Raw genomic sequence first — 25,254 nt, forward strand, 5'->3', positions numbered from 1 at the left:
GCTTTCTCACACACCTGTCATAGACTTAATGACAGCAGGGCAGAAACAGCCTTACCGTCACCTGCTTTAAAATTCTCAGTAACATTGACAGCAGGACAGTGCAGTCCCATTCTTTTCTTCTAAGATCTACACAGCAGCAATGAGGGCAAGACATCCGCAATCCAGTCCTCATCGCCTCAGGGACTGACTTGTAAGCCAACATTGACAGTACCACCCCCATTTTCTAGGATTTGCTGAGCAGCGAGATATTGACAGTCCCCCCTCTCATCTTCTTGGATCTGTTGAGCAGCGATGAGAGCAGGACTGTAATATCCTGCTCTCATACCTACTGAGAACTTTCAAATGAGTGAGAACAGGGCTGCTTCTTGGCCCGAGGAAGCCGTAAACGCATTGAAACCTCACTGCCAGTGTGAATTGAGCCAAACTTAATATCTAAAAGGAGCATCCCATTGCCTCCTGGGTTACATGATACAAGTACTAGTTACCGCTCACTGCTGCAAGCTATCACACATACAGACACTGGTGCTGTTTGAACCAGCACTGCTGAGTGAGTGCTTGAGCTTGCAAATTTGGGCAGCAAGTGTGAACAAGCCCTTAGGGTGTACTGCTTGCTAAACTGTATGAAAAATTGCATCCACATATAAATCAGGGAATTGGTATTTTAAAAAGTGAGAATGTATTTTGTTATTTTTACTGTACCTGTGGCAAGGCTGCAGTACATTTACCACTTCTTCACACAAGGGAAACACTGCCTCTCTAGACACGCTACATGTTAGCTTCTACTTCCAGCAGTTCCATAGGAAATGAATAAGAATATCAGTGAGCAGTACTAATATCGCTGCTGCCAGATGTCCAATGTGCATACCCTGGTTCTTTAAGAACCAGCACTGCGGTGCAAGTGTTATAGCGTAACATGATCCCGCGTGGCAATGTTTTGGCCACGCGGGATTATGTAACTCTTAATGTTTAGGTCAAATTACGCAGTGCAGCACTTTAGTTGTGTTATGCTTATGTCCCTCTCTTAGGCTTTATGGAACTAAATTTAGAAAGATTTTTTCTTTTTGCATTAATCCCCCATAATATTAAAACCATATACTGCAATAGGCTTGGGACCTTCAGGGATAGGAAATAGGAGCAGCAACCGTGTGAGCTCCCTCTCCTATCCAAACAAAAGTTCCTCCGGAACATCCAAAACAAAGAAGGGGACAGTATATTTGTTGCAAACTTCCTTTTTGACAAACCCCGACCCGTGCGGTAAACCGTTTTTAACTGCCAGTCTGAAACTACCTCTTGTCTGCTGGCTCTTTTCAGGCTATTTTACCAGACTATCCCTGAAAACTATTTCTGCAAATATTCCCTGTGAATATCCTTGCAGACTTGACATAGTCTTTGGTGATCTTTTTTATGTATATCCCTTCAAAAATTGGTGTAGTCCCTCTGTGTATTTAGGATCTGGTGGGCTACCTTGGTGCATTCTATCTGTGCATACAGGATCTGGTTGGCTTACCTTGGTGTATTCCACCTGTGTATGAATGTTTCTACCTTAACCCTACAGATTTGTTACCTTCCAGGTAGCAAAATCTGACCGAACACCAGCGCCAGAGGGACAACTGCTGCCAAAGATACCAGTGCAAATACTGGAACGACTGAAGCCAAAACATGAAAGAACAGAGCTGAAACCAAATACTAGTTCTGATGCCAGAGAGTCCAGCAAGCACAGAAAAGATTGCATCAGAGAGGCTGCAACGAGCATTGGAGGGACCAGTGTCATATCAAAAGAGATTGAATGAGGCAGCCAACATAAGACCGAAGAGGGAGAAAGCCATCATGATTAAAAAGGTTAAAAATAAACTTCACATACCAAATTTTTCAAACAGGCCCGGGAGAAAACACCACAGCCTAAAGAAAGTACGACATCAGGTGCAGTTTTTTCAGTTTAAGAAATCAATGAATTGGAGGCTTATCCATCAAGTAAATTTTCTTGTGCAAACACTTTGCCAAATGAAAAGGATACAAGCAAGCACCGCTCATCTGGCATCAACACACAGTGGTTAAAAAGTTTTAGTTGGCTGACAGTCAAAGATATTGGTATCTAGTGTTTTGTGTGCATGAAGTATTAAGACAAGCATCGCCCAAAGAAGTTAATTTAGGTAACAGTGCCATGCACAAGAATTCAAAAAGAAAATTTGTTGGACCACGAAAAAATTTAAGATGCTCATTGAGTCTTCTGCTGATCTGTTAGAAAAAGAGAGTCCTGGAGCTAAAAAAACTTGATGATATTTTAAGGCTGCTGTTTTACTTTTTCAAAATCCAACATATTCTGAACATTCACCAAATAAATAGAAAATGGCCACTGATAACTAGATGGCTGTCTCACGACACTGCAGTAAAATCATTAAGATAGTGTATCATAAGTATCATAGCTGCACTGGAAAAGAAGGCCACTGAGCGAAATGACATCACAGTGGAAGGTTTAGGCAGATGTAAAGGCAAAGTCAAGATGAAAACCTTACTGAAATTCAGCATAAATATCTAAAAGTGGTACATTGTTTTTCATGAAAATTTATTTTACAGTATAATTTATTAGTATTAGTATAATAAAGTGTGAAACACAAAATCATGTCAAAATAAATTAAATTTAAAAAAATAAATGTTTTTAATTTTAAAATGTAAAAAAGTAAATAATTATTATACTAATATATTATACTGTAAAATAAATGTTCATGTAAGGCAATGTACTGCTTTTACAGATATAAATTCACTGTTTTGCATTCAATGCAGTTATTTTGTATTGAATGCAATACAAATTAATTTGAATTTCCCGCCCCACCCCGAACACAGCGTCCGGACGCACCAACGTCACTGGGAACTCCCCGGTGACTCATCAAGTGCAGAGAATGCTGGCCAGAGGAAGAAAGACGATGCGAAGGACGATGCGGGACGCTGACAGATCAGGTAAAGACTGTATTTGCTATTATTTCTCAAAGGTTTACCTACCCCGAATGTGACTCAGGGTTACCGCTCCTAGCACCTTTTTTCTACTCCGAGTAACACTCAGGGTTAACGCCCAGGAGGTCAATCATTATTCTAAAAATGGCATTCCCGCTGTTTTTACCTATGACAATGGCAAACAAAAATGTAAGCAGTTGCATAAAAAATGATTAAAAGTCAGCAATGCGCAAATCTCAAAAACAGATTTTATTTAAACAAGTAACAACAAGTGAGCGCAGAGTATCTTTTCCAAACTTATCAAACTGGCTGCTATTTGATTGGTCATACCAGTAAGCACAGCTGAATATGAAAGAGGGTTTTCTGCCCTGAAAAGAATCAAGACTTGCTTGAGAAATCAGATGAATCAAAAGCCACACCGAATAACCTTATGATCTCATTGGAAGACCCATATCTACATGACTTTGATTATGAGAAAGCCGCAGACAATTGAACCTCTAAGAAGAAACAAAGAATTATTATGTAATATGAACTCAAATTCAGTACTCTGTAAGGGTTACATATTGGAGCTTTTCATCTTTGTGAAGCCGTTTACCCTTTGTAGAACTGTTCAGGTTTTTGGAGGCGTTCACCCTTTTTGGAAACATTCAGGTTTTTGGAGCTGTTCACAGTTAATGAACTGCTCATTCACTCTCTGGAGCTGTCCCTGGCCTACTCCTTACATTCACTGGATTTTTATTTCTTTCAGTTATGGAGACTCCAGCATCATGTGTGGGCATTACCACAGGGTGACCTATGTCTGCAGGTCACTACCTTAATCAGGTATACAATGAAGGAAGTAACTTTGACTTCCTCCATCCTGGCTGTGAGTTTCTCCTTCATTGTCACTGAATGTAAAACAGGTAAAGGTAACCAGTTGTGCCCTCCTCCATTTTAACTCCTAGTTGTTGTAAATAATATATGCCTGTCTTTGATAATATCTGCATGTCATTGTTACTGTAAACGCCCAGTTCAACATAGCCACGCACACAAAAATTCCCACCTGTTTGTCACACAGCTAAAAAAAATTTCTTAGGAGAACCCTGATAGATATTATGTTTTTTAAACATAAGCCACTTGAGAGGAAGTATAAAACCTCTTATCTTCTTGCCGGATCCTTCAACTGCACATTTTTGCAACATGGCAGGGTATCTTGTAACTCACTACACTGCAAAATAATTTTCTCTTTCTTTACAGTGTGACAAAGCTGGAGTGTTGATGATTATAGATGCAGAGAAGGAATGTGCAAAACTGTGTGCATACATTTGAAAATTTAAATATTGATATTACCAAGTGCCAAATATGGTGACGATTTAGACAATCTGATTACATGCTTGACATCAATTGACAAAGCCACAGGAAAAGACATTTCTAGTAAATGTTAAACTCATTTCGTTAGATTCAGTTTTTCTTTTCAGTAAAATTCAAATAAAATAAATGTAGTTATAATATATTATATTGTATGGCTACTTTTACACATTGACTGACCCATTACACCAAAAACAAATTAGACACACCCCAGACTTTAATGAAACTATTGGTGTCAAAAATGGTGGAAATTGATATGTGATGTTTCATTTAGGAGTTGTAGCTAGTTTCATACTTACTCTAAAACCATTTTTTTTACACTACTGTCTCATCCATAACCCAGTAAGAGAGTGCAAAAAGTATATGTTGAAAGCAGGCACCTATTTCCCCTTGTTGGTACAAACAGAGTTGTGGAATGCAGGAACATATTAGCTTTGAAAAACAATTTCATATTGTTTTGCAGGGTTTCCAAAGAGCATAGCTCAGGATTTCAATATTCTACAGGTATGTATGTATACACTTGTCATAGTTCCTGCTTTCTGACTCTGCAAATAAGTTTCTAGGATATGGTAGACCGAATTTACATCCATATATATATATATATATATATATATATATATATATATATATTGTTTGATCAGAAAAAACCTAAAAAAATATTTGTTTGTTTTTACTTTTAAAGGGATTCAGCTATTTCCAGTAACAAGACTCCACACAATAGTTCTATCAGTCATATAGAGAGCATTCTTCAGCAGCTTGATGAAGCCCAGTCACAGATGGAAGAACTTTTTCAAGAAAGAAAAATAAAGCTAGAACTCTTTTTGCAACTGCGCATTTTTGAAAGAGATGCTATTGATGTGAGTTATATTTTAACCCAATATTTATAGGATATTGAGCATTCCACATGTTTACATCAATTTAAGCACACTGCCACATCCCTAGTTTACACATAGACATACAGAACAATATCAAATTGGGACTTTAAAGGCAGACAAAATTACCACAAATCTATTAAAATAATTCATATTTAATTTACTAGTATAATTATTTTTAAAAAGTCATACTTAAAAAACTTATATGACACTCTAATGCTTTATATGTATCTCAATTCTTGCTCGACATGTTTCACAGACAAAAGCTGCTTCCTCAAGAGATTGATTGGGATCTGAATACATACATAGCAGAATAATAATGACCAATATAATTTTTCAAAATAATACAATAGATTCTAAATTCTACTAACATGTATCAGTGATGCATCTTATCTTAATCTCCTTAAAACTTATTGGAGTCTGCATAAGAACATAGCAATGAGAGCAAATACCTAGATCCACCTACATCGCAGTACAACAGATTGGATAAATAAAAACTTTCATTGGCTAAATATATTCCCTTGTAGAAGTGCCTACCACAAATTATGTGTGACCATCATTTCATATATTGAAACCAATTCACAATATATTTCAACTTTCAATTATGCAACTTAGTGTATCTAATTGATAGAAGTGATTATAAATAGGTGATTTATTCCAAAACCATATTGATTTACTGTGTAATTATAAAACCATGACTTTGTGAACTCATACTTAAATTATTTTATGCCTACATTTTATAACTCATGTCAACCATAAGAAAATATATAGCCAACATACAAACTATATTAGCTAACATAACACATACACTTTCAAATGACCTTATACATACCATATCATAATCCTATTAAGCCACCATCTTAACCAATCTATTGTAAAATATCTTTTCTTTAATATTCAGTTTTATATTATCAGCCAAAATGATGCTTAAAAGTTTAGAAAATCACTTTAATATATTAAAAGTCATAAATGTTAAAAACTCGTCAAAATTAAATGTTCAGAACATTTCCCTTCCTTTTATACATGATAAATCATAATCCTTATTAAGCCACCATCTAACCAACCCAATATATAATTGCCTTTTCATTATTATTCAATTTTATATTCACAACCAACATGATATCTAAAGGTAAAAAATCAATTTGATATCACAAACTCATAAATATTACAAACTCACCAGAATTAATTGTTCAGAGCTTTTTTTTCATACCCATGTATACAGCGCATCTATTTCTTTAATATTGGGTCTTAAACTTACTCTTTCTATAAACAATCCTTATCTAATATAAAAAAAATAAAAAGCAAGTATACTTATCCAATAGATGAAATACTGCTGCATTTCTGCTCGGGAGAAGATCTGGGCATCTGCTGCCAGCTCCTGCCTCCTAAATGCCGACTCCAACTGACGGCGTCCTCGTGGAGAAGATGAGCTCCAACCAGCAAACGCTGGCATCTGTCTGTAGTGCAAATTGTCTTTTTCCTGGTTTGACAAGATTTATGTTGCTATAAAGAGGATACCAAGTTTGCATGCAAAAAAGCCAGGTTATTCTCCCCCAAATTTTTTTTGTTTGTTTTGTTTTCAATAATTTATTTTATTAAAGTTTTAAACCATTTACCAAGATTAGATAAAATATACAGAAGATATAAAATAACAAACAAAAGAATGTAGGAGTACAAACTTGTGTTTAGAACTAGTGTAAGACTGCAGAATGAAAAAGTAATCATTTACATAATATCCAGGACAACATACCTTAAAGCACTGTATTGCTAATCCTGCAAAAGTGACCTACTAATGACTTCCCTACTCATAACCTCGTCACAAGCACGGCTCCAAGACTTTTCTGTAGCTGCCTGACTCTCTGGAATGTTCTTCCTCGTCTTATTTGGCTTGCTCCTAATTTCTGCTCATTTAAAAGATCACTCAAAACTCATTTTTTAAACTTTGCCTACCCATCTTATGTCTCTTAAAACCCTCACTTCTTCCCACCACTCTATTTTCCCCCCCTGTCATGTCAATTTGCAACTTCTATTTAATGTACAACGCTGCATATTATGTTGGCGCTATATACATCCTGTTTATTATTATTATTATTAATAATAATAATAATAATAATATTAATATTAACCTGGGTCAGAGGGGTCTGTGCTCATGAAACCTGAGAGAGATGAAGATGATCACAACTAAGTTTTGCCAACTGCCTGACCATATGCTGATTGTAAACTGACAATCTTTTTCCATAAGGCCAGCCCTTGAGTGTCCATCTGGTTCCAAAAAGAATTCCAAGATGTCATCCACATGGTCTTCCTGTTGCACACGCACTGCAGGGTGATGATGTGAGACGGGATTATCAGGGTTCCCATTCACATAAATAATAGGTCATCAGTCACTAGAGCCATGACCTGTCTCGCTCCCGAAGGGGCCTTTGGGGACATGTTGGCATTAGTAGTTAGGGTCTGTAGCAGGGCCTGTTGTTTCAAAACCTTCAGGTACACTCTTAATTGTCAAGTAAAAAGAGGAGATAAATGGAATTAATAGGCTATGAGAGGGTCTTCCTGGGCAGTCATCAGTTTCACATATTGGACTGTTCCGCTGCAGTGTCTCAGTACGTAGGAGTGCCTCATCTCTGAGGCACTTTCGGTGGCATTATCTTGTTTGTGCCCAAATTCCAAAACTATTGCGCCCAAAGGGGTGAGGAACGCTTGATTTCTGGTGTGGTGCTGCTTGAAAGTGATGTTTGAATGAACCTCTGCCCCTTCATAATAAAAAGGTCGAGACTGGATGTCTGGGAAGGGGAAATTTTGACGAGTTTAACAGTTACAGTTGTGTTCATACTGACATGACAAGGCCACGCCCCTGCATTATTTTTTATTAAACATTTTACCAAATAAAAACATTGCACAGTATGTCCTAAAATATATATATTATATTTAAAAATATTTAGGTATTCAATAATTTATTAAATAGTCAAGTTAGTTGACATATGCCATCTTCTAAATTTGGCCTGGTAATGTATAGTTTAGCTTTTATTGACAAATGACTAATATGTGTTAATCTTTTTGAATTGTTATTTAAAACCATTCAAATAGACAATATCTGTTTTGTCTGCAGATTTTTAACTAATATTTCTCCCTTTGTGCATCATAGATAATTTCTGATCTAGAGTCTTGGAATGATGAACTTTCTCTACAAATGAGTGACTTTGACACAGAGGATCTTACACTTGCGGAACAAAGACTTCAGCACCATGCAGACAAAGCCCTAACAATGAATAATTTGACTTTTGATGTCATCCACCAAGGACAAGAACTCTTACAGTATGTCAACGAGGTCCAGTCTTCAGGTATGGCAGTAAAAGAAGCTTTTTATGAAGATTTTGTGCAGGATAAACTCTTCTATTTCCACTTAAACCCTTGTCATTTAACAAACAACCTGCAGTGTTAGGAGAGGACCTACTGAGTCCCACAAACTCTTTTCACAGGCTGTTGATAACCTACTAGAAATACAGTGGTTATGCTTCTGCTGCTCTAAAATGGTAATGCTTTTTGAAAACAAGTAGATCTGGGAGGTATAAAAAGAGAATTTTTTTCGTAAGATTTCAATTTTTTCACACCATTTACTTTTGGAATTTTTAACTTACCTTTTAAGTATAATATATTTTCTAGCAAGTAATGCAACAACCTCTAAACCTTAAAATCTTTTTTTTTTGTAGCTTTAAATCTATTGTAGCTGTTAATATTTAAAACCTGGTATTATTTAAAACCAATGTAGGCCTTCGACACCAAACTTTTCAGGTAAATATATGACATAGTAGACACAAATTATATACAAAATGCTTTTAAAATGCAAATATTACTTTCATTTCAATTTCATCACTGTTCAACACAATTCTTGCGGAGAACAACTGTAAAAGGAAAAACCTTAGCAAGGAAAATTTATTCAATGAACAATTGTACAAACTGGGCTAATACAAATGAAAAAGAACCTTGTTTTTGGCATGGTCTAGTTTAACTAGTCTTGTTTTTAAAGTTCAGATCTGATATAAGCAATTATTTCTATATGTTTTTTGAAATTTGGCGTTTGGGATATTTTACTAACCTGTGCAGTATTTCAGATTATACTTTTCCTTTGTGCGTTGGCTTTCTGTAATTAAAAACATTCTTTACTGCTCACTCTGCTTGCGCAGGTTGATTGGTCTTTTTGTAGTTTATAGAGCCTGTACGATGACTTTCTTGAAATGCAACTCTTGCTGAAATAGCTTTCACTGTTTTGCGGCTACTTTGTTAGGAGTTGATAAATATGTAAACTCCAGCACAAATCAGAATCATAAAGAAGAAGACTGAACATATGCAATATAAATGCTGTCTTCTAGCATTTAGTGCATTTAAAATTATTGCAACTATACATTTATCTTGATCATCATCTGAAGATGAAATTAGAGGCAAACCAGAGTATACTACAGTGATAATCTTATCTCAATAAATATGAAATAAAAGCTGTTGGGTCATCACCCTGTTGCAAAAAGAAATTTTCTAGTAGTTCCTCACTGTGTAACCTGTCTTATTGTCTGAGGTGGAATCATGAACAAGAAATGTCAAGTTAGGAGTTTACAGATGTGTCAGTGAAGATCTTTTGATGAATGTAATTGTCTGGTCAGAGTAACAGTTATCTTACATCCTGTGGTTAAACATACTGGATTGAAGTGTAGTAAGAAAGGCAAAGTGTGGGGACAGCATGCGGGAAATTTTCATGGAACTCCCATGTAATGTCGTTGAATTATTAGATAAAAGTATCCACCTCTGGATGGACATGGGGGTCTAGACACGTGCTTTGACGGGGTTCCAATCACCTCCTTGGGCAGTCCTACCCCTGGACTACTGAACACCATTTAACAGGTATGCCTAACGGAGGAAGGAAAGCTTACCTTCCTTACCTATCTTACATGCTGCCGACCGTAACGAACGCAGGCTAGAACAACATAACACAATTTTAAGACTCCATCCACTTCTCTGTCCTTGCCAGGGCCGATTCATGGACACAAATCTTTGGGTGTCCTTTCAGAGTAGAGCAATTTTTCTTCCTGCTTTAAACTCCACAGACTGTTCGTTTATGGACACAGTGCGTGACCCAACATTTCTGAGGTCATTGAACTCTTGCTAAGGCAAGAGTCATGACGTGAAGGGGGCAGCTGACGTGTACTTTAAAATCACTGTAGAATAGAACTCCCAAGCCCTGCTCAGGACTCTGCTACTGGGGACCCTGGTGAACCTAGTTCAACTATCTCCACTCTAGGCTGTGAGTTGACGTTGCTTGTTCATACTTTCAACCATATTTCATTTCCCAACGCCAATTCAACTTGCTCTCAGAAAGCAAAACATCATGGCATTTTCTCTTAGCCCAAAAGTCTCACTACGCAGACATTTTGACACTGGTTACCCTACTGAGATTACTTTTTTTCTCGAACTCCAGGACAGATTGCCTGAGAAATTACCCTGCCTCCTATAGGAAACACAATATTGAAAGTTAAAAGGCCCCCAGAAGCCAAGCTGTCTTTGTCAGTTCAGTGTTCTCCCCAGAATTCTTTTTTTCAGCTGGGTGGTAAAAAACTGGGTGGGGCAAGACACAGCAAATTTAGTGCTCCAAATTTATGCCATAGGTATTCAGTAACCTCCTATTTTGTACGTGTTCTACATACCCTCTATACTTTGTTCCAACTTTCTAATGCCTGGCTTGGTAGTATGGCCAATTTTTCCATTTTTTTGTATTATGTCCAAATTGTTCAGTGCTGTATATTTTGATCCAACTGCCTAGTGTTCCATGTTTTAGAAGTGTAAACAACACAATTTTCCATTATATAAAAGGGGAAAGTCACTCTTCATAATGTTAAATGTGATGCTTTAAGAGCATCGTGCATGTGATAGCAAGACGGGGGCAGGACAGCCAGTGTCACTCCCCCCACCTTCATCACTGCCCATATTTTTTTAAAAACATTTTAAAAACTGACATTTATTCACCGGTGTGAAAAAAGAAGAAATTGTTGATGGAGCAAGCAATGAGGTTGAGGCATTATGGGTGGAGTTGAATGTGGGGTTGAATAACATACAGTTAATTACACTGGGGAATGCATTTTTTGTTGAGTTCAATCTTACACTTGCTTACTAATTTTTGGGTGGTGAATCCAGAAATAACCCCAGTTTTTATGCTATTACATCCAGTTTTTACAATACGAGTTACCCTCCATTTTTGTCTAAGTGAAACAATGAAACAATATTGAAATAATAACTTGAATGTAATGTTTATTTAAATTTCTTTTGTTCAAACAAAGGATTTATTGTTACTCCATGACATTTTTTTTTTTTTTTTTACAATTAATCAATTAATTGGGTAAATGGTTAAGGTAAAAATGTATGATTATAGCTTTTCATGGAGTGTTCAGTGTTAGGACAATCCCGCCGGATGCTCCAACAATAGTCAGCCATCATATGTACATGCTATCTACCCTGATACTGTCCTTCCATGACCTTGAAATCTTGGTGTAATCGTTCACCTTGCTTATCTCTGACTGCACCAAGGTTTTCCGGGAATTTAGAAAGATGGCTATGCAGAAAATGCACCTTGATGCTCATACTGCAACCAAGCTTTTTTGTAGCTCTACAAGAAGTTCTGGACAATTTCTGTTTAATTATTTGCTTGTGTGTTTCCAAGAAAGTCCTTGACAATGGCTTTGAATGATAACCAAGCATTCTTTTTGACTTCAGACATTGTCCTGATGACGTGTTCATTTTTGATGAGCTGCAGAATCTGTGGACCATCAACACACTGGCCTTTATTTTTTCAAAAGACAGGCTAAGAAATGCCAAAATTAGGTACTTAAAACAAGCTTTACCAACTGTTCCATCAGACCCAGATTCATGTGCAGAGGTGGGAATATAATATTCTTTCTATCAACAAGTGGCTCATGTAGAATGTTTGCATCACCTGCTTTTAGGGCAGATCTTGGAGGCCAATTCCTTTCCACCCAATGCCTCTCACAAGCTCTGCTGTCCCACATGCACAGATAACAGGGGATACTTGGTGTATCTGCGTTGCTGACTAAGAAGGAAGCATACCATTTTAAGGTCAACACAGATGACTTGCATATTCTTCACAAAGAGAAACTGAATGGCCAATTGGGACTGACCCAAATATATTGCCATTGTGAAGGAGGACACACTTTAAGCTCCGCTTTGAGCTATCGATGAATAGTCACCACTCAGTTAAGTTATAGATTGGAATTCCCAATTCCTCCATTAAACCAGGTATGTTTTGGCAATACACAAAGCCACTGTCAGTTCTAAAGTACTCCAGAAATGCAATATTTTTGGTTCGAAAGTATGATACCTTAGTTCCTTTTTCAAGTAAGTTTTTCTCACGCAGTCTTGATGCTAGGAGTCTGAAGCCTTCTTTGATAGTCCCAAATCACTTGTCAAATCACTCAACTCATGCTGATCAAATGCCTTATGAACAGAGTCTTCAATAATTTCCAACTCTTCATCATTTTTGTCACCTAGTTTATCACCATAATCATGTTCTTCAAGAGAGGGTAGTGCAACGAAAACTGGCACTAGGAATTCATCTGAATGAGCCACTGGTCGTATAGCCGGTGGTAGACTAGGATACTCTATGTTACATATATTTTTCATGTTTTAATATCCTGAAGTTTTCACTATACAAAAGTAACAGTCACTGAAATAACCTCCTGGCTCTCTTCAAACCAAATGGCATCTTATCACATCTCTTTGTCCACATCCGTAAACCCTCGACACACTGTTTGCACACTTTATGAAGGGCCCAAACATATCTTAATCACCAAGTTCAACTTTGAAATATGCCAAATAGGCGTGCTCTACAAATGTGTTAATGTTCGTCCTTTGACTGGGAATGGTGAAACTGCCACAGATATAACAAAATGAATCAGGGTTGTTTAGGCACTTACGAGGAGAAACAGCAGAGCCAGACATGATCTGCAAGAAAGGAAATACGTGTGTAAGTAGAAAAATAAATTTTGCTTATTCACTACGTAGAGCAGCACACAACTTCTGACCACACTGTCTTGCGTGTAAATGAATAGTCTATACAAATCCACGCTACAGTAATCACATCAATATAAGCAGTAGAGAAAAAACCTGACGTTATAGAAGAAAACTACCTGCACTTTTAGAATCAGCATACCTATTTTAGTGTAAATAAGCTAAAAAATTGAAGTCAACAAAAAATTTGTTCCAAATTGTTCCCCAATGTTATTGATGTCTGCTATAGGCCTCCTAATGCCTCCCAGGAAGAAATAGAGAGTCAACTACTAGCACAGATAGAAAAAGCAGCAAAAACTGGAATTTTTTAATCGTGAGAGATTTCAACTACCCGGACATTGACTGGAGTAATGGCACTACAGGAACAGCAAAAGGGAGGAAATTTTTGAATTTAATACTAGATAACTTTATGGTACAGTTTATAGAGGCCCGAACTAGAAATGATACCCTGCTTGACCTAGTTTCTTCTAACAATGCAGAGCTTATAAACAATGTGAATAAAGAGAATCTGGGTAGCAGGGACCATAATAGGATTTCATTTATTCTAAGTTGTAAACAGGAAGCAAAAACAGAAAAGATAAAAACATTTAATTTTAGGAGAGCAAATTTTGCTCTTTTTGGCTCTCTGTGACTTGGACTGGGAGACAATATTGTCCTCAAAGAACACAGAACAGAAATGGGAATGTTACAAGTCTGTTCTACACAAGCACACTGAAAAATATATTCCAATGGGTAATACGTTTAAGAGGTTGAAATTAAAACCCTATGTGGCTCGCAGCTGATGTTAAAAAAGCCATAAAGAACAAGAAAAGGGTATTCCAAAAATTTAAAAATGAAGGATCACCTTCATTGTTTGAAAACTATAAAGAATATAACAAAAAATTTAAAAAGGAGATAAAATGTGCAAAACTTCAAAATGAAAGTAAGGCAAACCAAAAAGGGAGCAAAGTCATTACCAGGTAACCACAGACTGGTTAGTTTAATGTCTGTAGTTTGAATGATTTTAGATAGTTTGATAAAAAAAAAACACATAGAGGAGTTTCTGCTGGAAAATATTATTATAAATGATAGTCAGCATTGCTTCAATAAAGACCGAAGTTGTCAAACAAATGTACTCTCTTTTTATCAGGATGTAAGAAAACCCATAGACAGTGGAATAGCGGTTGATAGAGTCTATTTGGATTTTGCTAAATCATTTGACACAGTACCCCACAGACAGGTAATATGTATGTTAGGGTCAATAGGTTTGGAAAAATCAATCTGTAAATGGATAGAGACATGGCTTAAGGACAGCATCCAGAAAGTAGTGATTAATGATTCTTACTCTGAATAGTCTAAGGTTATTAGTGGCGTACCCTAGGTTTCATTGTTGCAACTGTTATTGTTTAACATCTTTATAAATATATAGAGTTTGGGATTAAAAGTACCATTTCTGTGTTTGCAGATGACACTAAACTATGTAATGGAATTAGGTCCATACAGGATGTCTATAATCTACAAGAAGACCTGGATTTACTGTTTGATTGGGTGGGCAAGTGGCAAATGACATTTAATATAAATAAATGTAAAGTTATGAATATGGGGGAAACAAAACAGGACTATCAAGACACAAAGGCATCCTAGAATGGATGTACGTGCAATACTAGCTTCACTTCCGGGTTGGGGGCGGAGTCCGGCCAGCCACGAGTGAGCGCTGTCACATGGCCGGGACATAAGAGAGAGAGAGGGTGCAGACCCCTCTTCCCAAACGCCGTTGGTATGCTATAGGAGTAAATTGTGGAGATATTAGAAAAGGTATGTCCTCTTCTTAAACAAGTGGGGTTATTTTTAAAGCCTTCTGATGGAATGGGAATGATTATTAGCTGTGGAGATTGGCTTAAAGGGTTTTATATGGATTTTTTATATTTAGCTGTGATGTACACAGTTGGACACCTGTATTTGAGGTAGAGTATTTATTGATATAGGTTTCTTTTACAGTTTATAGTGATGTATAAGAATTTTAGGGTTTGTTCTAAATCACAGGATCACTTTTAAGCCCCCTAGTGGTAATATCAAGTGTGACTCGGGGTGAAAAAAACATGCAAAAAGCGGTAACCCCGAGTCACACTCGGGCTAACTTTGGGAGCCCCTTTACCTCTGCCCCGCACTCCAGAGGCGATCAGGCGATTCTGCTGTGATGCCAGGGGGCGTGGCCGGGCGAGAAATTTAAAAGCAGATTACCGGGTAATTTGCTTTTAAATGCCGCCCAGGTCCCCGCCAAGCTTTTTCCTCGCATCCGCAGTTAGATGCGATGCACCATGCAGGATTTCACCAATAGTAAATTCCGGGGGTGATGCCAGCGGCAATTTCCCGCTTGCATTACCCCTGGAATTTACTATAGCTGCTTTCATCACCCGGAGATCAGCCTCCAAGTCATGCGAGCAGCTTCGTTGGTGGATCTAGGGCAGTGAGCTGGGCGGGGACATGCCCATCGCATCACCCGGCAAGATGTGAGATCTTTTGGGTGATGCGATGGATTGTGGGGGCGGGAAAAGAAAAAGGATCTGGAGGTTCTGGTAGATCATAGACTTAATACCAGCATGCAATCCCAAGCTGTAAAATGTCAAAAGAGGAATAGACTGCAGAGATAGGGATATAAGCCCTGATTTATCAATGAAATGCGCGTACGCACGTGCCGGTCAGCAAGCTCTATTACCGCAAGTTGTGCCCGAGTGCGCCAATTAAGGCGAATCATTTTCATCTGCGCGATTCAGGAGTAGATGTTAACCTCAATAGTGAGGTGATAGCAGCAGTTGATTAGCGCACACCTGCGCCCTGTTCTGTGAGCATCTCTAGTCCATTTTACAGGTCAGTTTGAATCTTTAATGCTTGATGTTTTTTTGTGTAAGTGCTACTTTTTTATGTTACATTCTACTTAATCACAAACTTGCTTCATTTATATTTACATTTGTTGCACTTGTTGTTTTGATACTTTTTCGTTTGGCTGCAACAATGCAAACTAATTTCTATGAAGCTGGATATATACTAAGTGGCACTTTCAAATATGTCATCACACAATAGTATGACTAAAAAATATGTGAACAAACATTTGTGACCTCATTAAAATTTCATTCTATTTTCACTTTAGAGAAATCAAATATTTTAGTAAAGGATTATAGGCAAACATGTTATAATACATGTATTAAGGAACATTTAGTGATTTCACTTGTGTGTATGTCAAAATACATTTAAATGTATAGAAATACATATGCATTTTCATTAGTAAGTAATTGTAGTATGTAACATTAGTTGTAATCCTCATTATTGTTAGTTTCATCGGTTGCTGCAATGTTTTTGTGCCTGGTTTGTAATGCCAGTTTCTGTTGTTTAGCAATTCTTCAGCAATGTTTTGTCATTTTTTACATAAGTATTGAGTACAAATGTCTGCATGGTTTCCACTCCAAAGTGCTACTTGACCCCTCTCGTTGCATTTATCACATTGTCACATATTGGTATTTGAATGTATTATGTACATAGTCCTTTTCTGATTAAATTGTCATGGTTTTTATTTCTTTTTTTAATAGTCTGACATTTTCACTGTTGATTTGCCCCCACACAACTCCTCTGTTCATTAGTGGTAGTGTTATAGGTTTGTTGTCATTGTGCTGTGCTGCCTGACCTTAGCCCTATTGTATACAAACACACTTCTACTTGCTGTCCAAACTGGTTGTCAGTTAGTTGTCCAGCTGAGTTGCATACTCATTCTAACACACCTGATGGTGATGGAAGGAGGTCCAGGTTGCAAGGCACAACATCAAACCACATTGAATGCCAAGCTCACAAGCAGGGTCAGGCACTCTTGGAAATGAACAGATGTTGTGTTGCTGATTAACTTAATGCTCATAAATACTGGAGTGTATGCATTATTTAGGTGTTTACACAAAACAAATAGTACTAGTATCTAAAACTTCCAGGGCTAAATCCTCTTTGTGCCAAACATGTTCTTGCTTTTCCTTCCTTTCAGGATGTTTCTGCAGATTTGAATGGAATTTTAGATCTTGGCCCACTATATATATTGACTTACTCACCTCAGCTTGGTAGTGGAAGCACATAAAGATGGATTCCTTCTTTTAACCAGAAGCAATATCATCCATGAATGTTGCTTGTAGCCAAGCCCATGATATCAGAAATCATAGGAAGAAATATGCAATCTTTTCAATGTGAAGCAATATGGTCCAAAAAGCCCTCTATGCCTATTTCTTCTTATAATTTCTCTTTTCTATGTATATGTACACACATCTAAATGCATACATACATGTTTGGCTTTATGTGCACTCATGTCTATACATACATGAGTGCATATGAAGCAAAACAAGCAATATACACAAAAAATACAAACTTACCTGAATGAGGACTGTGCAAAAGTGCGGTGCATTTTTCAACTGATAAAACACAGTTCAGGTGCACATAGCGGGTCCGCCTTGGCGCACAACTATGAGCTACACACTCCTGAAGTTTGGCGCATAACTATGCGCATCAAACAACTGAGTTTTAACAAGACAATTGTGCTATTTTTAGCCTTACAAATAATTTAGAGAAAGGAACAGCTTAAAAACAATCACAATTGTCTTTTTAAACTGTGTGTCCTAGGAGATTGTAAAATGCTGTCGTTTGTTTTTTGGGGGTTTGTTGTTATGTGATCTCCTTTCCAAACAACTTTATTCAAAAGAAACATTTGTTGGAAGGTCACATTAAAATATGAAACACATAAAAACAAAAACAAAAAAATCACTAAATTTACACTAAATGACAAAAAAATTAAAAAGAACAAACAAAACACATGTAAACCCACAGTTCCATGACGGCTCCTCGGATCAGGCATCGTAAGCGTTTAGATAGGCGCCTATGTAGAGGAGCTGAACTCAGTTAACTCTTGCCTAACGCAAGCGCATATAGATGTTTATATGCGCATATAGATGTTTTAAACGTTTGAAGAGCACAAACATTTTTTTTAGGGCTAAGGGTAATATGTGTACTAGATTGTAAGCTCTTCGAGGCAGGGATCTCTCCTCCTGTATCACTGTCTGTATTAGTCTGTCATTTGCAATCCCTATTTAATGTAGTAATATGTTGGCGCTATATAAATCCTGTTTATTAATAATAATATTAATAATAATAATATTATTATGTGTGCCATTAGAAAGAATGCTTTTTTAGGGGAACAGTGACTTTTAATGCAAGCTCGCCAGTGTCAAACTGCCGGGGATGCGCGGCTCCAGCAGTGAGATCATTTTGGTTACTAACTTCCACGCGAAAAACTATATATATAATTATAGTTAAAAATTATCACAATTATAGTTAACAATTATTACAATTATAGTTTTCACAAAACTATAATTGTAATACTATTTTACACTTTCTGCTTCTGTTCTTTGAACCCTTATTTCTCTGGAATGGGGAAATGTAGGAAACTGAACATGTAGGTGCAAGTGAGGGACACATGTATAATCCAAACGCCCTGCCCCTTCAACCCTAATTTCTCCTGAACATAGAGGTGCAGGTAACAAAAATATAGGTGCAAGTAGGGAACACTTATGGCGAATGCCTCCCAAACTTTCATTACGATGGCTTCATAACAACCTACACTCTGCCCATAAAAACATGCTTTCCTGTTACACATGACTGTACCCTACCAGTACCTGGACCCTGATTTCCTTTCGATGGGCAGAGTATTTTCTTATCATGTTATAATAATTTTTGGCTTTGTACACCCCACCATTCTGGGGAAATTGGGGTTCAAAGAAGAGAAGCAGACAGGGTAACATAGAAGGACAGGTATATGTTTGTAACAGGTAGGTATCAATTTAGGGACCCACCCCAATGCTCCTTGCTATGTAAGTGGCCCCAGGGGGCCACAATTTGTATTTTCAATTAAGTACTCCTAGGCGCACTTGCTTTTGAAACTGCACTCCCAAGGTTGTATTTTCACAAGTTTAAAATTCTGATCCCCATATCTTTAAATTCCTGAAATCTGTGTGGCTGAAATTGTGGGTACTATTATCTAAGAGGAACCCTACATTTTTACACTTTTACACATTTTTACAACATTTTTTTTTCAATAGAAGACACAGCACAAGCTATCAGATGATGAAGGGAGAGCTTGTGTCCCGATCCCATCGTAGCCAGGTTGAAAGCTACTTTCTTGACTCAAGAAAAAAAAAAAAAAAGCTATTAAGCTGTGGTGAGGACAGTGGAAAGTTTTACTTTCAGAAAAGCCATGTTGGATTTATTGACATCAGCGATTCAAACTCCACATCATGTTTAATAGTTCATTCTCTCCCAATAGACTGCCCAGGTAAACAACTTGGAGGGCCAGATTATCCACTTACCAGGAAAGGTAAAATCATCCCAAGTGGTAGACAATAAATCAATACTTTTCACAGGGAAAATCCTGGTCCTGCACCTTTAACCACCTAGCCGTTAAGCCCGACCTTGGTACGGGCAAAAAAAAATGGCTAGGATGGTTAACCCCGTAATTTTGTCACATCCTTACCTCCATGTTCCCGCTGTGCACATCCAGCGTCGTTTTCCTATTCCAGCATCGTTTTCCTATTCCAGCGTCGTCCTCCATCCATCGTCGTCCGTCGATCTCCCTCTCCAGCGTCGGGTGCCAGCGGGACCGGTAAGATACCGGCCGGCGGAACACAAGATGCCGGCCGGCATCTTACCTGGTCCCGCTGATCGTCCACGTCCTTCTTCGTCCAGCGCCGGATGATCTCTGAAGGTAGAAGCCGTCCGGCGGAGAAAAAAAAACGGACGGCTCCTCCCTGCGTGCGTGATGACGTCGGCGCGTGTGCGGGAAATTCAAATAGAAACTCATTCATTTATTTTGTATTGGATTCAATACAAACACCTGTATTGAATCCAGTACAAAATGATTCAAATAAATACGAAGTATATAATTGTTAAATTCAAACTGTCATTTTGTATTGGATTGCATACAAACTCCCGTATCCAATCCAATACAAAAAATAAAAAAAAAAATAAAATAAAATAAAAGTAAATAACTTGGAAATTCAAATTTATATTTTGTATTTGATTGGATACAAACTTGCGTATCCAATCCAATACAAAATAATATAAAATTAATACAAAACACATAACTGGTAAATTCAAACGCTCATTTTGTATTGGATTGAATACAAACTCCAGTATCCAATCCAATACAAAAAAATAAAATAAAAGTAAATAACTTGCAAATTCAAATTCTTATTTTGTATTGGATTGGATACAAACTCCCGTATCCAATCAAATACAAAATAATTCAAAACAAACCCCAATAAATACAGAATCAAAGTTTTAAAAATTGCCAGTTATTCCCTGGATGGCTAGTGTGTAACACTGTGTCTTATCTTACCTTTGCTGATCTTCGCCTAATTTCCTTTAATTTTATTAAAAGTATTTTTTTTTACATGATTGTGTGTTTCAAACATTTTTTATATTCATAATATCTACTAGAACCCCTGTTCAGACATATTTCGGTAAGTTACAGGTCTACAATTTAAAAAAAAAAAAATCATGAAAAACAGTGGATCACTTTTGGTACAGAAATCTAGACCTCAGTGTAACTCTCAGGTGGTTAAGGGAGATTTAAAGAAAACCTGTCCTGACACTCTTTGACAACACCAGGACTTTGGCTTACGTTAACTGGCAAGTAGGTGCACAGTTCAGAAATCCTCTGGTATTTTTAACCAAAACTATTACATAATTTGAAAAAAAAGTTGAAATCCTCAAAGGATTGTTTAACATTCTCATCTTCCAAGAATTCCAAATTAAGTTTCTAGATACCCCGTTCATTTTTTTAAATAGTTAACACAATGAACCTATAAAGTGCAAGAAGTGATATTATTAGCTCCCAGTTTTTTAGCATCAGTGTTAAACAATTCCCCTATTAAAATTAAGTATAAACTGGGTGATTATTTTTATAATGTGTGTGCATATGTATACTTATTAAAACAAAACAACTAAAGAACACAGTAATTATTAGATCAGCTTAAGCCTGATCACTAGGTAGGATTTACCACTTTTAGGCAAAAAAAAGTGTAGACTTATGCTCTGTTGCTTAGCTAGCAACAGAGCATAAGTCTAGCTTGGTTGGCTAGTTTGAAGACCCTGGAGCTTACAAATGACAACATCAACATGCCCATAACGTGGGTTTCCCTTATCCAAGCAGCTGTAACTATTTTTTTGGAAACTATGGAGACTACCAGCAGATGGTTATTTAGTATCTTGTGTGCTCATATTCAAGGACAGAAATTAGGTACAAAGTATTTTTTTTATTTTAGATTATTTTTGCATATTGTTTTATTATTGATTGATAAGTTAAAAGAAAGAACCTTATAATATGGTGCTACAGATAGTTACATAGTAAGTCAGTTTGAAAAAAGAAAAAGAAGATTTCCGCCCATAAATATGTTATATATCACATAGGTCACATCCCTTATTGAACCAAGAAAAAAAGAACATACGGTGAAGAACACCAATTTTTGTATCTGGATTTTTTAGGCCAAAATCAACAACATATATTATAAAAATAACAAAATTTTAATATTGTTTACATTAAAAGGCTCATTTCTGCCAACTGCAGCATGCAGGAGAACTGGTGTGTAAACGTGTGGCTCAGCTGTGAGATTTCAGTATGGTATTATTGTTTGCTTCAAGTTCCATCTAAAACTGACTAATAGAAATAATATTAAAACTGAAGGAATTCTAACAACAACTAGATGTGATTTAAAATTGATACCAGAGTAAAACAGATAACAGCTTCACTGCCATGACCACCGATCTGTTCCCCACCACTGACTCTTAAAAGAGTGTTGCTAAAAACACAAGCATCAGATTCTCTCTTCTCTCTCCTGAGGAAGCAGATATTTCCGTGAAACGCGTAGAGAATTAAACCAGAATGTATCCCTCACAGGGACACTATGAAATGAGAGGTTATTGTGTGTAAAAATGATTTTATGTGGTTTTATGTATTGGAAATTAGCCTTTTAGTGTAAATATTAATAACATTTTTTTCTTCACCGTATGTTCTTTTTTTCTCAGTTTGACAAAAGACACAATACCATCAAGTTCAACCACTAGGGAAATAAAGATATCCCAGTTATATAAAAACCCAATAGACATAGTTGATCCAGAAGAAAAAACCCTGATACAGTTTGCTCCAACAAAGGGAATAAAAATTCCTTCCTGATTCCATGAAGCAATCAGATGTTTCCTGGATCAACAGTCTGTTATCTTTATTTTAAATACTTTTTCATTATTATTATTATCTTAGGATACAATATTGAATACATAGGTACCCTGTCGGGTTTCAGCAGCCTGTCCCCTAGAAAAATATGAGAAATAGGAAATCTTTCCTCTTAGACGATTCTTATCAGAGCAACTGTCACCTTTGGGAGAATTTTCCCTCTCATCCAGTTTTGATGACAATTTTAAAAAGTTGGATTTCCCAGCTTTCTCTAAATGGGATCATCATCAATTCAAGCAGAGAGGAGTGATCTTTTAGTCAGCAACATGACAGGGGGATTAACACTGCCCTACTCTATCCAAAACAAAAAAAAAAAGGCTTTATGTGTTTTTTTTTTTTTTTTTTTTTTTTTTTTACATTTTTTCTTTAATTTTTGTTACACAAGAAAAAACAAAGTTGGTAAGTAGGGATACATTAGGGAGAAAAAAAGGGAAATGTTAACCTGTCAAATTATTATATATCATAATAAAAAAATGTTTCAACAATTCTTTATATTATTCTGTACATAGTAAAAAATTAAACAGACTTCAAACATTTTTCAAGTTATTCCTGGGAGTCGCATATAAAGTAAACAGGGAGGCGGGGCATGTGCTGCTGAGCAGGATGGACGTGTTCTAGCCGGCTCTGCGTCCCCTGGATCCCTTTTGGCTCCTACAGTAGCGGTGATCGGCAGCCACACTACTGTCCGGCCCCAAGAACTCCTGCTCCCTTCCCTGTTTTATATTCATGATATCTACTAGAACCCTATTCGGACATATTTCTGTAAGTTACAGGTCTACAATTTAAAAAAAAAAATTTCATGAAAACCTGTGACGCTTTTGGAACAGAAATCTAGAAATCAGTGTAACGCTCAGGTGGTTAAAAGTAAAGTTACTATTGGCAGTGTCTTTTTTGTGAAAATAATGTGAATTAACTCTTTCAATAACTTCTGACAGTGTTGGGGCTGAACTATGATTCCACTTACTAACTATAGATAATCTAGCTGCCTCTAGAATGTTGGTTACAATAACTAAACTGAAAGAGAAAATTATCAGTTTCTTTATTTAAAATTTTTTGGTAACATTCGCAATGGGTATAAACCCATTGTTACCCAAAGATTATTTTCAGATGGTATTACATTTAGTGGATATGATAGCTGTTTTCCATTTGGGTAGAGGAAACGTAGAATTAAGATCTTTCCCCCCATATTGAGAAATTCAGTAATTTATACCAGTTATCTTTATTTTGATATAAATTGCATTGTGTGAAATCTGTTTTATAACCTAATTTTTACCAAGACAACAATTTTTTTTTTAAAGTGTTTTTATTTAGGTCCATTTATACATACACATAACCGAAACAAATACAACCAATGGGGGGATACAATACAAAGGGTAAAAGAAAGGGAACGCTTGCAATATCATATTTGAAAACAAACAATTGTGTAGATCAGTCAGAGATATTGGTTATATACCATGTCGAATATTTGAACAAATCAAGGATCAAATTTCTATCTGATTCTACAAAGGCATAAGTCAAAAGTTTATACCACTGCTGCCAAAAATGAGTTATAGAGTCATCTCCTTGCATTTGAGCATCCAGCATCTCTTTATGAAACAAGACCTTCAGGGAAGAGATAACTTGTTCCAAACCAGGTGTTTGGGATTGTATCCAGTTGTGCATAATGACTCGTCTGGCAGCCAAAAGACAAACATTAATCCATGTCCGTATGAAGTGAGGTATAATATCTTTGACTGTTCCATCCCAGGAGCCAAACAGCAACAGAGAAGGATTATTTGGAATAGTATGACCAGTTACATCAGATATTAACAAAAGTATTTGACACCAAAATGCAGTGATATTTGGACAAAACCATAAAAGATGTGATAAAGAAGCACTAGTACAATCGCACTAAGACGACAATTTTAAATTGGGGATTAGAAGCAAAATGGTATCATCCGTGTTATGAGAAGATTTTATCATGTTTTTCCAAGTGACTTCCAGAGTAGATAGTTTTGGTATCTTATTAGAAGGGACCATAGTTATTGCCGCTGGAAAAGGCGAAATGTGATCACGTAACACCAATGATTTTTCTATATCAAATCATTTTTGTCATATAAGAAAACAGCCTGCAATTCTGTTATTTTATTATTCCAAATCAATGTGTTTAAATTTCTTTAGATTTACAAAATTTTGCTGGTAATTTATTTAGCGATGTTTAAAAAATATAGTGAATTTTCAGCAAAAAATTAATTTTAAATGCAGTAATTTCCTAAAATTTTCTATAGTTGTCATTATTACTTCCAAAGAAGGAACTGGTTATGTCAGAGTAAGGATGACCTCACCTGCAAATAATGGGTTTCCTTGGTAATTTTAATACCCTTAATAAGATTGTTTGATCTAATCGTTTGTGTTAATGGTTCCATAGCCAAAGAAAAAAAACAACCTTGCCTGATTCCATTTGGAATGGAAAATGGAGAAGACAACATATTAGATATATAAACTTGGGATGCAGGAACTGTGTTCAAGTCCATAATGGCCAATAAAATTGTACCTTGAAAGCTAAATGCGTACCCCCCACAAGTGTATGTAGTCAAATGCCTTTTCGGCATCAATGGTGAGAAATACTGATGGAATTTTATGGGTTTCAGAATACAGGTAGTCCCCAGAATATATACGAGGTAGGGCCTGTTAGTTTGTTCTTAAGTTGATATTGTATGTAAATTGGAACAGGTACAATATTTTAATATA

The 25,254-nt window shown here is 36.6% G+C and overlaps 1 protein-coding gene across 1 annotated transcript in view; it reads left to right on the plus strand.

Moving 5' to 3' along the window:
- Positions 1 to 25,254, plus strand: part of TRIO (trio Rho guanine nucleotide exchange factor) — a gene marked incomplete at its 5' end in the record, with an annotated part of 463,708 nt that overhangs the window by 92,160 nt on the left and 346,294 nt on the right. The window contains 2 exon segments of the mRNA XM_072411970.1: positions 4,979 to 5,153; positions 8,314 to 8,509. Coding sequence (XP_072268071.1) covers positions 4,979 to 5,153; positions 8,314 to 8,509 — 371 coding nt within the window.

This window comes from Pyxicephalus adspersus, chromosome 5, assembly GCF_032062135.1.
Source record: "Pyxicephalus adspersus chromosome 5, UCB_Pads_2.0, whole genome shotgun sequence".
NCBI classification, from domain to species: Eukaryota; Metazoa; Chordata; class Amphibia; order Anura; family Pyxicephalidae; genus Pyxicephalus; species Pyxicephalus adspersus.